Consider the following 17,949-nt stretch of genomic DNA (forward strand, 5'->3'; position numbering starts at 1 on the left):
TATTTATCAAATCAAAACTGATGACTATTACAATGATATAAAGCCAGACTTGGGTAGGTTTGATACAAGTAACTATCCTGCAAATAATCAATATCATCTACCGCTAGTGAACAAAAAGGTTCTAGGTAAAATGAAAGATGAATGTGCTGGGAATATTATCGATTCATTTGTAGGTACTAAATCCAAGTCATATTGCATAAAACTCTTAAATGAATTACAAATAAAGAGATTGAAGGGGGTTAAAAAGAATGTCGTTCAGAATCAGCTAAGTTTTGAAAACTATAACAATTGCATTAAAAGTAATCCACCTGTTTTGCATAAGCAAATGTCTGTCATTAGAAGCAAGAAGCACCAGTTGTACACTCATTTAATTAGTAAGGTAGCCCTTAATAATGTTGATTGCAAACGGTTTGTCATTCCAAATTCTACCAACACTCTAGCTTGGGGGCATAGTAGTATTGATAGGTACTACTTTACATAAAGCAGATGTGTGTGTAAACATTATGTTAGAGGTGTGTACTTACGTTACGCTGTCTTACATCACAATTCACTGTACATATTGTAGGGAGAGGTACGCTGAGAGAGTAGTACGGCAAGTTTAAACTTGTACATTCAAGAATTGCGTCGAGAAGTACGCAAACATCACTAGGGTAAAATGATTCGAGATAAAACTTGTACATACAAGATGTAAATAAATAATGTAGAATTGGCATATTCTTTTATTTTAGGTTAGGTATTACCTTCCTCCCGCTCCTTATTTGCAAGATAGAGTTTTTGTTTATTACTCAAAGAAGAAAAGCAAGAAAGAAGGTGTTGAGCAGATTCGTAAGTATGTTATTGTCTAGCTCATGTTGAGAAGAGATTTTTTTTTCTAAACAGTGTTTGATTGCAATGCAGTGTTCAACAACATCGAACTATAAACGGTAGTATGTGTTCAAGTCTAAACTTGCAATACTCTTGCTTTTGCAATGCACGTTCGATAGAGATGTAGCTTGATAGAGGAAGAAGAGCAGTTAGTAAGTATGTTGAAAAGATATTTTGTTTTTCTTTCTAAACAGTGCTCGATTCTAGTTATACAATGCAGTGTTCATCAACATCGAACACTAGTATGCAGTTCAAGTTGTAATAAATTTTGAACAATAGTATGTGTGTGTTCAAGTCTAAACATGCATCACTGCGGGTATGCGAGCGGATGACGAAATTGCTCCGCATGAGGGCAGCACGGTGCTCTGTTCATTAAAGATGGCGGGTGACAGCTAACGAAATTGCCGGTTTTTTTCCAAACAAGAGCGCGTACAATTTACCGCCACCACATTTCAAAGGTAAGTAGCTAAAGAGGGCAGCACGGTGATTAAAGATGGTGGATGACAGCTGTCAAAAAAGCATGTTGATTTGCTTCCAAACAGGAGCACGTGGAATTTGCCGCCACCACATAGAGGGCAGCACTGTTCTCTCTGGATTAAAGATGGCGGATGACAGCTGTCAGAAAATCACATGGGTTTGTAAAGCACGTGGAATTTACCGCCACCACATTTCAAAAGTAAGTAGCTAAAGAAGGCAGCACGGTGATTAAAGATGGCGGTTGACAGCTGTCAAAAAAAGCATGTTGATTTGTTTCCAAACAAGAGCACGTGGAATTTGCCGCCACCACATAGAGGGCAGCACTGTTCTCTCTGGATTAAAGATGGCGGATGACAGCTGTCAGAAAATCACATGGGTTTGTAAAGCACGTAGAATTTACCGCCACCACATTTCAAAGGTAAGTAGCTAAAGAGGGCAGCACGGTGATTAAAGATGGCGGTTGACAGCTGTCAAAAAAGCACGTGGCTTTGTTTACCACATGCTAGTTAGGTTAAGTTGGTACCACTAAGGTTTAGGCCCGTCAAGATGGCAGTACTGAGGTTAGCGATGCGTTGTTGTCTGTCAAAAAGCACGTGGCTGTCAAAAAAACACGTGGCTTTGTTTACCTCGCACTAGTTAGGTTAAGTTGGCACTACTGAGGTTTAGGCCCGTCAAGATGGCAGTACTGAGGTTAGCGATGCGTTGTTGTCTGTCAAAAAGCACGTGGCTGTCAAAAAAAACACGTGGCTTTGTTTACCTCACGCTAGTTAGGTTAAGTTGGCACTACTGAGGTTTAGGCCCGTCAAGATGGCAGCAGTGAGGTTAGCGATGCGTTGTTGTCGATGACAGCTGTCAAAAAGCACGTGGCTTTGTTTACAAATTCAGGTCTCCCACCAAAATTCAAATTTCCCGCCAAAATTCAAATTTCCCGCCAGAATTCAAATTTCCCGCGGGAGGAGGCGCCAGAACCATCCAATTATACTACTGTTGATTGTTGCTTAAAGCAGAGTAATGTATTTGTCGTATCTAAACTATAATAATAAAAATAATAATAATGATAATAATGAGAATTTCCGAACTTAAATGGAAGTAAATTAAAACACTCCAGGTAAATTGTAGTTGTTGATTAGAATACACCATTGTGAACGCAATCATACGAGTAGATGTAATGGCTATGATTCAGGATTTGTTAATGAGGCATTGTCAACTCGCGAAATACTGGGGTAGATGGAAGACAGGTCCTATTGAAAGCTAGAGATGCTGATATAAATGTTGAGTGTATGCTATCCCTGAAATATGTTAAATGAATCCTGTCTTTGATGTGAAGGACAGCTATAGTGAATTCAGTGACGGCTGGACATATGTGTGAGAGAAATGAATTTTAAAGGCGCAATCAATGAGCAGGGATAATGAGGAACTATGTGAATATAATGGACCCATATAAGAGCAGTTTATTAGTGAGATGGCAATGCATAACACATTGGTATTGTTTTGTGAAATATTAAGATATCTGATGATTGTGGAAGTAATTAATGGTTCGTAAATTTGAAGCGATTACCGACAATGATAAGAATCGACTATTTTCACCATTTTGGTCCGTATTGACTTATATACAAATTTCTATAAAATAATTTTCCGCCTTGTCAATACTTTATACACTTTATAAAAACTCACAAATTTTAAATGTCACAAATATTTATGTGTAATAAAGGCAGGTCAACAAACAAATAGTTCATGTACAAATAAATGTAAAAGCCGCAAGTCTAATTGTCAGTATAAAACTCACGTGGTTATGCTAATGATGTATAAGGAGAGGTAAACAAATGTGTGTATTACACAGTCTGCGGCAAAAGGATAACGAGTCACATTTGAAGAGGAGGCTCAGTTGACCACTGACCCACCATACGCAATTTCTGTCGTATTTTTATTTAAGATTGTTCCGATAAGTTCACAGTGAAATTATATTTGATGTGATCCTGGCTGATAAGTGTATCTTCAATATTTTATTTTATGGTAAATGTAAAAGCAGCCATGACTGGCATTATTCCAGCCACTGAATAATAATTATTATTTTAAACATGTAAGACTACGTTGAGTTGAAGCAATGTTAGTGCAACAGAGAGAGAGAGAGAGACAGTATGTGTTTGTGTGGTTTTTTTTTCTTGGTCCCTTGTTGAGACTTAGCCCACACGTTTACATATTTGAATCAAATATTAGACTGTTAGAAACAGTGAGTTAATTATTGTGTGATTTAACAACAAATGTTTATGGACAAATTTAACATTTATCACTTGGAGAATCTTGAGACATTATTTCAGTTATGGTAAATGATCTCTCTTTGAAACTCGGTGAGGACATTTAAGTTGTTTATTACTGATCTTGATTTTCATAATGTAACTCATTTATATTTATCTCAGCTAAATATAATGTCATTGTGTTATGTTACAAATTTTATAATAATTACTTAATTCCAGTTTATTTTATTCATTCTAATTTATATTCAATTTTCAATTTCATTTTAACTTAAACTGAAGTTAAGTTTGATTAAGTTGTTTTGATTAATAAAGTTTATTTCATTTAATTTTATTCAGTCTTGGGATTACAAATTCATTTCTTTAGTTAGCTTGATCCATAAATTAGTTTTGACACCCCTATACGAGCCCTTACCCGAGGAGTCAACCGGACGGTCTACACCCTCAGAAGAGAATCTACATGGTGGTAAGTTTTCTTTTTCAGATAGCCATGGCAGAACTTGGAAGATGGTTATCACCACACATGCTCTGGTCAGAAAATTTACAGTTCATCATAAAAATGTTTCCGAAATAATTAAAACTCTAAAATTTGTGCATAGTTTCACTTAAGAAGGAGGCGTAATTTGATTAGAAATATCATGATTGATGGCTTGAAGCTGTAGTCAGTGTTTGACGTAGAAGGAAATTGACAAGTTAATACATAGTAGAAAAGTGTAAAATAGGTTCAATATTGAATATAAATTCAGAAGGAAAAGCATTCCAATTAGTGAGCCAATTTCATTATTTGACTTTGGCCTGTATTACTTGAAACATTTATAAGAGTTTGTTTATAATTTAGCCCAGCGAGATTGTGTTGATTTGCAGTTCAACAGATACTTGTAGTTGGACTAATTTGTTGTGAGTCAACCAGGTGTGTTTGCCGAAATAATAATGGGCCATCACTCGCTACATTGGTGTGATTTTGACACAAAAAGGGTGATGATATTCGTTGCTTCAAATTGGACATTTTGTAATTGAGTTGATATCTTTAAAAAAAAAAAAAAAAAAAAAAAAAAAGAAAGATTTTGAATAGTTGTTATTTTCTTCATCCAAATGACAAATTTTAACGTTGTTTATGAAACTTATGTTGTTGAAGAATATTGTAGTGATTTAATGGTTGAATTGGGGCTGTTGAATTATGTTGTGATTTTGTCAGTGGTTCTGAAACGGAGAAAAAAAATGTAATTAATTTATTTTAATGAAAGTGAAAATATTTAAGAAGGTTTGGGCTAAGTGTTGTGGGCTTGTGATTGGCGCAAGGGAGGAAATTGTATATGATGGAGGAGGCGTAGGGGCGTGATGCGTTTATCGGCTTGTAGTTGGCGCATGGAGAGGAGTCGCGTGTCTTGGGAGGGGAAGGGGGGGTGTGATGTATTCGTTGACTTGGAAGGAGTACTTTTTGATATTGTTTCAAAAATATTGAAGAATTTTGTGTGTTGAATCTTTATCTTATTGAATAATATTACTATTTGGTCATATAAAGGGCTTCTGTTGTCTATTGGATCATTTAAATTTTTATTTACATTGTATTTTTGGTCCAAAAATGTATAAATTCTCAAATTCAGTCATGAGTGTACCTCTCTTTTTTTTTTTACTTTTTTTAAAATTTGGAGATCCTGTTCGATAGTGGTAAAGCTGTGCCCTGTATCTTTCATGTGATTGCCCATTGCTGAGTGTTTATTGTGCTTTTGGGCATTGAAATGTTCTGCATACCTGGTTATGAAGCTTCTTCCTGTTTGTCCTATATATGAGCTGAGGCATTCTGCACATTTTAGTCTATAACTACTGGAACCTAAATATTTATTTTTGTCTGAATTTATTGTATTGTGGTTGAAGAACATTTTTTTGTTTGAATTTTGGGTTTTTGAAAGCTGTTTCAATTTCTTGTTTTTTTTTAAGGTGTTGGTTATTTGGTGTATGATCGGATTGGTGTAGGTAGTAAGCAATCTGGCCTATGCCGACGACTTGGTCTTAATGGCAGATTGTGCCGAAAGCCTGCAATCTAATATCTTGGAACTTGAAAATAGGTGCAATGAGTATGGTATGAAAATTAGCCTCTCGAAGACTAAATTGATGTCAGTAGGTAAGAAATTCAACAGAATTGAATGTCAGATTGGTGATACAAAGCTAGAACAGGTCGATAATTTCAAGTATTTAGGTTGTGTGTTCTCCCAGGATGGTAATATAGTAAGTGAGATTGAATCAAGGTGCCGTAAAGCTAATGCAGTGAGCTCGCAGTTGCGATCAACAGTATTCTGTAAGAAGGAAGTCAGCTCCCAGACGAAACTATCGTTACATCGGTCTGTTTTCAGACCAACTTTGCTTTACGGGAGTGAAAGCTGGGTGGACTCAGGATATCTTATTCATAAGTTAGAAGTAACAGGCATGAAAGTAGCAAGAATGATTGCTGGTACAAACAGGTGGGAACAATGGCAGGAGGGTACTCGGAATGAGGAGATAAAGGCTAATTCAGGAATGAACTCGATGGATGAAGCTGCCAGTAGTGGGGTCGTGTGAGGCAAATAGAGGAGGATAGGTTACGTAGGAGAATAATGGACTCTGTTATGGAGGGTAAGAGAAGTAGAGGCAGACCAAGACGACGATGGTTGGGCTCAGTTTCTAACATTTTAAAGATGTATAGAACTAAATGAGGCCACAACACTAGTTGCAAATCGAGGATTGTGGCGGCGTGTAGTAAATTCACAGAGGCTTGCAGACTGAACGCTGAAAGGCATAAGTCTATAATGATAATGTATGTATGTATGTATGTATGTATGTATGTAATTAAGGGTTTTGCATAGTTCTATCGGAATTTTTAAGGTGTTCATGGTGGAATTTAAAATTTTTTTGAGAAATTTTTGGAGGAATTGTGAAGTTTTGTATGCCGGGCTATTGTGGCTGTTTATGATAGGTGGAATGGGAACGTCTTTGTTATGTACCTTCGGTAGTGATCTGGCGGTGGGTAGTTTATGGTTCATATTAATGAGTTTTTGGTATTCGTATTCATTGAATAAAAATTAAGAATATTTTAGAAGTGTTTTTAAGTTGCGTTGAGTTTTTGTAGTGGGATCCTTTGAAACTATTGTGTAAGTTTTATTAGAAAAGAAGTCCCCTGTTTTTTTGGATGTAATCCTGTTTGTTCATTAAGACTATGGTATTGCCTTTGTCGGCTTTGGTTACTATGATGTTATTGTTGTATTGAAGAAAGAAAAGAAAAACAGCTAACCTGCTGAACTTTGATAAATAGTCCTATGGAAAAGATCACAAAGAATCACATCACAGATTCACTATACTAGTTGGTGATTCAAAACACGCATTATATCGGGCAGTTTGAAGGGCATCGAAAAGATGCAAGACGAAGAAAGAGGATAAAATATACGAATAGATATTCAGAGATCCATGGATTGGGCCCTGGTAGAAAACATGGTGAAGCAAATGGAAGTATCAGCTTCAGAAGGCTGGCATAAAATAAAGAGAAGTCTCTCACCCCTACTTTAGTATAGAAGTTGTCATAGGGGACGATAGTGCTGGAAAAGACCATCAGGACAATAACTATCTACTCTCGAACCAGCACAGTCTCGCAGGAAAAAGAAGCTGGATTTATACAATTTCCCCAAATGTGGCATCAGTCCGGGCCGTGATGCAGAAACATAATTATACAAGAATAGTGGTGGAAGATGCCTTTGCTGGCAGGGCCTAGTGTTTAATGTGCATTATGTCTTCTGGTATAGGCTAGAGCAATTTTGTTACTTTCATTGACCTGTCTGTCTTATCCTTGACTTTGACAATATGAAAGTGACTGAATTATGAGTGAGGCTAGTAATACCATTCCTTATGCAGCCAGTCCCTGCTATGAATGGTGTGAAAATGTTGCTCATAGGGTCGGTTCGTGCATGCATTTCAGTGGGCTTGGCAGGTTGATATGTAATAGCAACTTCTGGCTCGGTGAGGAAAGCAACAGGAAACTACCTCACTCCTCATTTCCCTAGTATGCCTCTTCATTGATGCCTAGGCCATCTATGACAGCTGATGGTGGAGCTGTTGAAGATCCAACCAGCCTTAGGGCTGAGGACTCAACATACATGCATACATACATACATACATACATACATACATACATTGGTGGAAGGTAAGGATAATGTTACAATGTTAGCAAACAATTGTACTAACAGTTGAGAGGCATTGTAAGTTGGGCTGAGTGTCTCATATGGTTGAGGCGCTGGCCTCCTCACCCCAACTTGGCAGGTTTATCCTGATTCAGTCCGGTGGTATTGAAGGTGCTCACATACATCAGCCTTGTGTCATTGGATTTGCTGGCACATAAAAGAACTCCTGCAGGACAAAATTCCGGCACCTCGGCCTCTCCGAGAACCGCCAAAAAGTAGTTAGTGGGACGTAAAAACAATATCATTAAAATCCTTTTATTAAAATTGCATCTTGTAGCATCATTTGAAATACTCTTGACCCGTTTCAGTATTACATAGCTGTGAGATAGGAAGTTATATCTGGTGTAATGCTCTAATGTCTAAGTAAGCTCATATTCGTGCACCATTATGAGAAGATTTAAAAACAGGCAAGGATGTTTTTATGAAAACATTTACAGGGGTTGATTTGGAAGTCCTGACAACTGTCTTTGATTTCTTGAAAATGTGCCAACACCACGCATATAATACCATATTTACGCAAATAATCCTCACTGCCAAATTATCCCTGCACCCTAATTTTAGGAACATTCATTTTGTAAAAAAATTAAATGAACTAAAATTCCTTGCATTGAAAGTGTAACGTAAGCATAAACAAACATTCCATTATCACTCCAGAAGGTCCAAGATGTCTTTACGCAAATACAAACATGTAAATTTAAGGACATAGCTACTTTGCCTGAACATATTTGAGATTATAAAAATACATTATCACTGCTATAAAATATATTTGCCATGGAAATTAACAGGTAGTGTGCTTACGTGACGGGTATTCCATTAATCTGAACTTGCAAAAGGCTTGATTCCCTGTAGTTCAGAAGATTCGTTGTCACCTGCATCACTAGAATCCTCTCTCTCCTAAATTACTCACAAATTCATCACACTCCACGTCTAAAACACTTCTCACACGCGGTCTCTTTTTACTCGGATATTACCATGACTGGTGGTGGATAATTCTTTTCGTGCAATGTAAACACCTAAAACAGGCACACCGGTGAACTTGGATGTTACTTTTACAATATTGTCAATTATACAGTCGGGATAAGTTTCCATAAACATATTAAATACATTTAAAACAACTGTCTTCTCTCTCCTTTTGAGAGGATTCCCCTCTCTTTACGCGCAGGAACCGCTCTGTGCTTAACCATTGCTGCGAACAGAATCAAGGTTGTGCATTTGTGTGCTCCGCAGCTGCTACAACTAGCAGATAAATAGGGGATTTCTGTGAGCATATATTATTTTTGCATGCAATACGTACTTCAAACTGGTATAAACAACTCGTTACAATTGTACGAAGTTTAGATTCATTATTAATAGAAAAGATTTGCACGATGTGCAAAGAAAATAATTTTAGCTCTCATTTTCATCGAGGCAGAATTTAGTCAGTGACACTAATCTTTTCCAGCATGACATTGCGTGGTACCTCTCACAGCTTTTCCCACACAATTTGCATAAACACTGTAATTCATTTGGTTCATGGTAGTTGGCTCTGCTGCATATCCGGTGTTGAAATCCATGAACAGCAATTCGCATCATTACATGTCTAAGTTCATATCCGGGGTTTTTCCATTCGCTGTTTAACATAGCGTCTGTAGAGTAGAACTCCAGCCAAATTTCTTCCCTTTTTCTCTGAAGGTCTATGAGCAAATTCTGGTATGCCGGTGTAGAGGGTAGTTGCAGTTGTAGGCGGAGATCTTCTATGAAAAAAGTTTCTCTTGCCAGCACATATACCAGGCGCAATCGGGTGTACTTTGATACACATAAAGTTTTTTTTTAAGAATTTGACTTTAACTTTTTCTATATCTGCTAGATTGCTTTTGGTAAGATACTCCCAAATTAATGCCATGCCATGTTATTACGGGGGTAATTTTCAATTTGAATATTTCCATTGCGGTTACCAGCGAGATCTTTGGTAGATTTTTTATACCAGTCATGGCTAAGGTTGCGGCTGTTATTCTTTCTTTGACATGTATCGTGAAAACAGTTCTATATGTCTGCAAGGTGATCCCTAGGTATTTAAAGTGAGGGACGATTGATAGTGGCTCGTTCTTGTATGTGATCTTGTCATAGGCTGCTGATCTGCCTCCTTTCCTGAACGTCATTGTCACGGTTTTCTTTTCGTTAAGTTGCAGTTCATTTCTGGTGGCCCACTTTTCCAGTTGGTCAAAGGTTTCTTGAAGTTTTGTTATCTCGGGTGACATAAGAGCCATATCGTCGGCATAGACCAGTATTTTGACGTCCGCTTTGATGTATTTGGTGATATCTGATGTGGCTTTATTGAACAATAATGGGCTAAGTGGATCTCCTTGTAGCACGCCATTTTTCTGTTCTAGCGGTCTGGATCGGTCAACACTGTCGTCTATCTGTACCAGGTTATGCCAAGTATATTCCTAATAATTGTTGTGATGTAATTTTCCCCTATGTACCCTACCAGCTTTTCTATTATTATAGATCTGCGTATGAGGTCAAATGCCTTGGTATAGTCCACGAAAGTCACATGGAGCTTTCCTCTCAGATTCCTCAGGGCTTCCTCAATTTCGTCCATAAGACATTTCACAGTGTGTAAAGTCAATTTTCCCTTGGTGAAGCTGAACTACTCTTCAGGGATGAATTTCTGTATCATTTTGTACAGGCGGTTGTTCAGGAGACTCGTTAGGATTTTGAAGGCTGTACATTCTAATGCTATGCCCCTGTATGCATTCGGATCTTCAATATCTCCTTTACCTTTATACAACAGCTTCAGTGTGGCTTGCCGCCAGATTTTTTTGCACTGTACCTTGTTTCAGGCATTCGTTAAAGATGTCCTTCCATAGGTCTAAAAAGTATGGCGCCGTGCTTTTGATATGTTCATAGTAAATTCCATCTGGTCCACATGCTTTATTGTTCCGAGTGTTCTCAATTGCTTTATCTATTTCTGTTCGAGTCAAAGGTTCAAAATGCACTTCCATAACATTTGTCGCTTTTGGTCGTGTTTCACGTGCTTGAAGGACTTCTTTAAAATGGTCTTCCCATACATTCATTGGTATATCATTCGGGAAATGAGGCTGTTTTGTGTTTAGTGCCTTGTACCACTTCTCTGTTGCTTCTTCTATCATTTTCTGTTCTTCTCGTTTTTTGAATTCTTCTTTTGCCCTTTTCACATTTTCTCTGTATTGTTTCCTGGCATCGTTGTAATGCTGTAAATGAATAGCATTGGGTTGTAGCGCTGTTAAGGCCTCTTTCTTTGCTTGGGTGCGTTTTTTGTTGAACCACGGATTTTTCGTCTGTTTCCGTCAAGAAATGTCAACGGTGTTATCTTTGATGAGCTTTTCCACTTTTGCTACTGCTGAGTCCAACTATCCCATCCGTATTTCCTGCTGAATATAGTGCGTATCGATGAAGGCAATGACATCCGTGTCTGTTCTTCTGCTGAGTTTCGTCTTTTCCTCTTGGACATTTGCTTGTTGCATGCCTGGCAGATTTATAGTAGTATCCACAGGCAGATGTTTTCTCGCAACTACATTCGTGATGAATGTTTTGTTGAGCTATACTTGCGTTGCTAAAGACCAGATCTATTGTACTGGTGCCGTTTACTCCAATATAAGTTTTTTTCGCTGAATTCATTAATTAAAGTTAGTCCTTTCGCATTAATATAATTTATTACTGATTTTGTTTGCACTAAATCGATTCTGCAGTTCAGATCTCCGGCTAGTATGACTGTGTCTGTACTGGTTGCTAGTTCATCTATTATGTCCTCTTCTTTATATTCTGGTTGAAAATATGCACCTATAATTTTACATGATTTTGTTTCTACAGCTAAAATATTGTCTGTTCTTAGAACCACTTTAAAGGGAGCTAGTTTCTTATGATGTGTTCATCACTCTTGTGGGCTTTCAGCTTTTTTGCCTTTGTTTTTGGCTTTGTCACACTCTCGAGCAATTATTTTGGATAGTCTTCTCACTCTTACCCACAGCACGTTTTATTTAGACGAAAATTAAACTCCTGGTCTTCTTACCTTCTTTACATGATTTTAGCACATTATAAATTATTTTGAGAATGTATAATGCCCCTGATATATTTTTCCAAGGTCATGTCTCCATCTGATATTAGTGATTGACAGATTATTCTTGGAATTTTATGAAGAGAAACAAAAATTCCAAATGCAGTGAAAGAGAACTTAAATACCCTGGAATGCAAGCAACATTTTGAGAATGGTGAGGGTGTATAAAGCCCACATTGGTGGTGCTTGGTTACAAGAATGTAAGTTTTCACTGAGAATAATAAAGAGCTCGAAACTCAGTAGGTGCACTTCATCTTCCCAACAACACTGCTTTTCAGTGTCAAAAATCTGTTCGGATGACATCCAGCTACAATCCAGGACAGGAGACCAAATTGATTGTGTACTATGAATGTGAGCATTGAGATTGATGGTGGGAAGGATGACTTGATGTTCACTCCATTTCAGGACCACGTGAACTGCTGAAAATATAGTACATTGTATGTCTAAAAGTAAGATGTGCATCCAGGAGGGATGGTCCTGTCACAGTATGTATGATTGATTGTTGGTGAAAGGTCAAGTGGTTGTAACCTGCAACTGTATCGGCAATCTACACTCATGCTCAGAAATTAAGGATAATGCTGATACATGGTGAAACAATGCTATGGTGGGCGGTTTGCAGTTTTAAATCACCTTGGGGTATGACCATGTGGTGCATTTGACCTGCGGTCGTCGCACGGTGGCGCTGGCAGCAGTCCAAATACGCATGTCAGGGTACGGTGCAGCGAATAAGTGTGCAGATGTTTTCAGATGTGCTAATGGTGACTGTGTGGTGAAAATGGCTCAACGAACACATATTGATGACATTATCAGGGGTAGAATAATAGGCCGACTGGAGGCTGGTCAAACACAGCAGGTCGTAGCACGAGCCCTCCGTGTTCCACAAAGTGTGATCTCAAGATTATGACAACGATTCCAGCAGACAGGAAACGTGTCCAGGCGCTACAGTACGGGACGTCCGCAGTGTACAACACCACAAGAAGACCGATATCTCGCCATCAGTGCCCGCAGACAGCCACGGAGTACTGCAGGTAGCCTTGCTCGGGACCTTGCCACAGCCACTGGAACACTTGTCTCCAGACACACAGTTTACAGACGACTGAACAGACATGGTTTATTCGCCCGGAGACCTGCAAGGTTCATTCCACTGACCCCTGTTCACAGGAGAGCGCGTAAAGCCTGGTGTCAAGAACACAGGACATGGTCATTGGAACAGTGGTCCCAGGTTATGTTCACGGACGAGTCCAGGTATAGTCTGAACAGTGATTCTCACCGGGTTCTCATCTGGCGTGAACCAAGGAACCAGGTACCAACCCCATAATGTCCTTGAAAGGGACCTGTATGGAGGTAGTGGTTTGATGGTGTGGGGTGGGATTATGATTGGTGTACGTTCACCCCTGGATGTCTTTGACAGAGGAACTGTAACAGGTCAGGTGTATTTGGACGTCATTTTGCACCAGTATGTCCGCCTTTTCAGGGGTGCAGTGGGTCCCACTTTCCTCCTGATGGATGATAACGCACGGCCCCACCGAGCTGCCATCGTGAAGGAGTACCGTGAAACAGAAGATATCCGGTGAATGGAGTGGCATGCCTGTTCTCCAGACCTAAACCCCATCGAGCACATCTGGGATGCTCTCGGTCAACGTATCGCTGCACGTCCTCAAACCCCTAGGACACTTCAGGAGCTCCGACAGGCACTGGTGCAAGAATGGGAGGCTATACCCCAGCAGCTGCTCGACCACCTGATCCAGAGTATGCCAACCTGTTGTGCGGCCTGTGTACGTGTGCATGGTGATCGTATCCCATTTTGATGTCGGGGTACATGCGCAGGAAACAGTGGCGTTTTGTAGCACGTGTTTTGGGATGGTTTTCTCAACTTAACACCAACACCGTGGACTTACATATATGTTTCGTTTGTGTTCACTATGTGCCTATGCTATTAGTGCCAGTTTCGTGTAGTGCCACGTTGTGTGGCACCACAATATGCAATTATCCTGAATTTATGAGCATGAGTGTATAACCAACCACAACTTGCTCTAATTACTATGTTCTCTCTCTGTTTTTTGTCGAATGTATGTGAAAAATGTGTCCTTTCCTAACCATTGTCTTACATTATCTTGATTCCTTGAACTGATTTACTTCTGAGTTGATTGTGTTACAGTCTGTGGAACACCACCGCACTGTGAAGGACAACAAGGGAAACGAGGAGACAACTGTGACACGGAGGATTGGTGACCAAAGCTATTCTGTAACAACCAAAACCAAAGTAAATGGAGAGAAAGAGTTCATCAAGAACTTTATTAATATGGATGAAGGTTGGTGAGATTAAGTTGGCTTACACAAAATTGTTCTTGAATCACTTATCAGTAAAATCCCCAATACATCAAAATATGCGGGAACCCAGTTCACCAGAATGCAGTAAAACACAACAAAATTCATGTAATTTCTTCACTTGTCTGACTCGTTGGCTGAGTGGTCAGCGTACAGGCCTTCGGTTCAGAGCGTCCCGGCTTCAGTTCCCGGCAGGGTCGGGGATTGTAATCTTCATTTGTTAATTCCAATGGTCCGGGGGCTGGGTGTTTGTGCTGTCCCCAACATCCCTGCAACTCACACACCGCACATAACACTATCCTCCACAACAATAACACACAGTTACCTACACATGGCAGATGCCGCCCACCCTCATCGGAGGGTCTGCCTTACAAGGACTGCACTCGGCTAGTAATAGTCACACGAAATTATTATTGTTATTATTATTATTATTATTATTATTATTATTATTATTATTATTTCTTCACTTCAAATAATTACGAGTTCAACAGCATTAATATAAAACGTTACGTGTAACCGATGACAGAAGGGACAAAAATTTCACCTCAGTTAAACTAACACGAATACCTTTAAAATGCATCAATGAAATCTACTTACACAACCTAATTTGATTATGCACACGACTAATTAAAACTTTGAGGTAAAGAGTAATTATATGCACATCATCACACTGTCATCTTTGAATCTGATTTAACAGCTAGACTACCTACACAGTAGTGATAGTAAGCATGTTTCCAATGAGAATCACTATTCAGGAGAACAGAAATGGTATTCAACTCACACACCGAATAGAGATTCTCCTTTATCCACAAAAAACTTCCTTGGCTGATCAGATACGATTGCATAATGCTTTTTTGGAAAATATAGGTACTAACAAAGTGCAATTTTTTCCAACACCTTGTTAGTCCATGCTGCCATCTGATAATTCATCGACAAACTTTGGACAAAAGTGTGGCAAAGTCTCTATTATCCAAGATCCTGTGTTATCCGAACCCCTTCAAGAAAAATTAAATAACAATCATCTTTCTATCTGTCGTTGGTATCAGAGTAAACACGCAACGCAATGACTACTAACCACTGTCCAATTGCTGTTTCACAGTCTTATCGGTACTGTAATCAGTGTGTGGGTTGTTAGTCAAATGACTGGTGGTATCACCATTAAAACAGTTAGTGATTCTGATGTTGGAGAACTTTCTAGGTACTCTGTTTTTAAATACCTTGAGTTGATAATTGTTCATTCTATTTTGTCCAGTGAGTATTACTGAAATTTCTAATCTAAACACAATTTTTTAATAACCATCAGTTTTATCCAAGGTATCAAGACTACCAAGGTACATGTGGATCAGTCCTGGCAGAGGTAGTCAGAAAAAAGTCATCATCATCATCATCATCATCATCATCATCGGTTTTCCCTTCCAGTGATCCAGGTAGGGTGTTTGAAAACGAGCGTCTTCCAAAGTTGCCTATTCAAAAAGATTTTGTTGTCCATGGCAGATTCCCATTTCTATCCTCTTCTCTCCATGTCTTCCCTCACTTGATCCATCCATCTTCTTCTTGGTCTTCCAGCTGGTCTTCTACCTGTTATTCCCTTTTCCAAATAAGCACATGGTAACCTTGTGCTATTCATTCATTTAACATGCTCAAACCATTTAAGTCTAGATGACCTAAGTCTTTCCTCCATCGATTCATTTAGACCTAGGTTAGATCGGATCTCATCATTATTCACGTGATCAAGTCATGTCTTTTGGAGGGCAGTTTTAAGAAATTTCATTTCACATTTCACAGGCTTAAATCCTACTACAATCCTTTGATGTTAGTGTGCAGGTTTCCAGAGAATATGTAAGGATGGGAATGAAATATGACTTGTACAGGGTCATTTTTGTTCTTCGTGGGACCTTCTCATCCCATAGAAGGTGTCTAACAATACTCTAAAAGTTAGAGCCTTTGGTTACTCTGATTGTTATTTCTATCTCACAAGGTGGCATGCCCTACTCGTCACCACCAATTTCGCTCAAATTTATAGAACATGCAGGGCTTGGCCAGAAATGAAAGTATCCAAAGTGGGAACTCCAGATGACCAATCGTATAGAAAATAAAAATAAAAATGTTGACGCGGCTCTCGCACCGTATGTCACTTACGTTAGTGCGCACACCGAGCAGTTGTTGGCGTAGCGGTAAGAGCTCAGACTGGTAATTGTATGGTCGTGGGTTCGACTCCCCGCATGGAGACTGCTTTTTTTCTGTCAACTTTCATATTATTCATTTTCCAATTACGCAAAGAGGTGAATAATTCATTTTATTTATTTATTTATTTATTTATTTATTTATTTATTTATTTATTTATTTATTTATACACAAAAGGCATAGAAAAGGTAAAAAATTGGGATTTCATTGTCAGACTTTTTTCTACCTTTGCCAAGAATCTATTGTTTGTGTACAGCCGCCAGGAGCAACCTTCACTTGTCAGGTGAAAACGATTCTTATAGCGAAATGACTATTCATGTTTATGACACATTCCCCAAGGAGGGGAGATTGCCAGTAAAGGAGAAAAAAAGAAGAATTCCTGTTTGAACACTTCGGGAAAGTTCGCAACTTCAAATTTTCTACAATTGTGCGCTCATTAAAAAAATGACGTATATGCCTTTTGCATATAAATAAATTAAAATAAATGAATTATATAAAAATTGAGAAAAATATTCTCCACACAGGGAGCCGAACCCACCACCATCGAATTACTAGTCCAAGCTCTTACCGCTATCTTTGGTGATATAAAACTGGATTCATCTCTTCAGTATCATTTGTGATTAGGACAGGCTTGGCTCTGAAATACCTTTTAATCATCATCTTTGATGGTAAAAATTCAGTTTACTGTTCTTAAAGTTAGTGTGTTGAGCAGAATTTAATCACAAGATATTGTACAGTGAATGCACTAGCATATGAAGCTTTAAGATTGATTAAAATATACTGTATAATTATCTAAGAGTTAATGTGATTATTATCAGTCCTTTATCTTTTTCAGATCATATTGAAGACTTCGAGAAGAAATGGGGAGGAAAACTGTAAAAAGTTCCCATAATTTTTTCTTTGGTGGATCTGTTGGTATTCCAGTCATATTACATTAACACTGTATTTACAGTTTATATGTCTTCTTCATGACTTTAATTAAAAATTAAAAGTGTGTATATATATATTTTTAAATAGTGTACCTTATGTCTGATGATGTATTGGATACCATAGTTATTTTCCCTCTTCCGTAGACTGTTGCTCATTAAAATCAAATTTTAGAGGTATATTTTATATTGGTAAAAATGGTTGAAATTCTCTTTCTGATGCTTATTTGATGGACATGATGATATGTTTTAATAAAGTAAGATATTTATAAAATTGATCCCATTGTGTTATTACTGGTTAAACTTGTTTTCTCTTCTTTTTTTTCCCCCTCAAGTCTCAGAGAAAGTGGTAGGGGCTTTGCACGATCTGCCGTTTTACACTTGTTTACAGTAAAAGATTGCTCCTTTCATAATGGAAATCAATTGTTAGAGGACACTGCAAATCAGCATTTTTTGATAGAGCCTGGTGTTGCACTGTTCAGTCACAGCTGGTGGAGTATCAGCTCATTCCCAGTGACATTATGATCTGCACTCTTGTACTGCAATTCCCATAGAATATACAGCTTATAATAAAAGGAATGTGGAATCCATAGATAGTAACTGATTTATATAACAATGGTTAGAAGGGATTATAAATG

General features: G+C 38.4%; 1 protein-coding gene across 1 annotated transcript in view; it reads left to right on the top strand.

Moving 5' to 3' along the window:
• LOC136857496 (HCLS1-associated protein X-1) overlaps positions 1-17,589 on the top strand; it is a 330,999-nt gene extending 313,410 nt beyond the window's left edge. Inside the window, exons 6-7 of the mRNA XM_067136194.2 lie at positions 14,032-14,185; positions 17,221-17,589. Of these exons, the coding sequence (XP_066992295.1) occupies positions 14,032-14,185; positions 17,221-17,264 (198 nt within the window). The 3' untranslated portion in view covers positions 17,265-17,589. The remainder of the gene's footprint in view (positions 1-14,031; positions 14,186-17,220) is intronic.
• Positions 17,590-17,949: the final 360 nt, after the last annotated feature.

The sequence above is a fragment of the Anabrus simplex genome, chromosome 1, assembly GCF_040414725.1.
Source record: "Anabrus simplex isolate iqAnaSimp1 chromosome 1, ASM4041472v1, whole genome shotgun sequence".
In the NCBI taxonomy this organism is placed as follows: domain Eukaryota; kingdom Metazoa; phylum Arthropoda; class Insecta; order Orthoptera; family Tettigoniidae; genus Anabrus; species Anabrus simplex.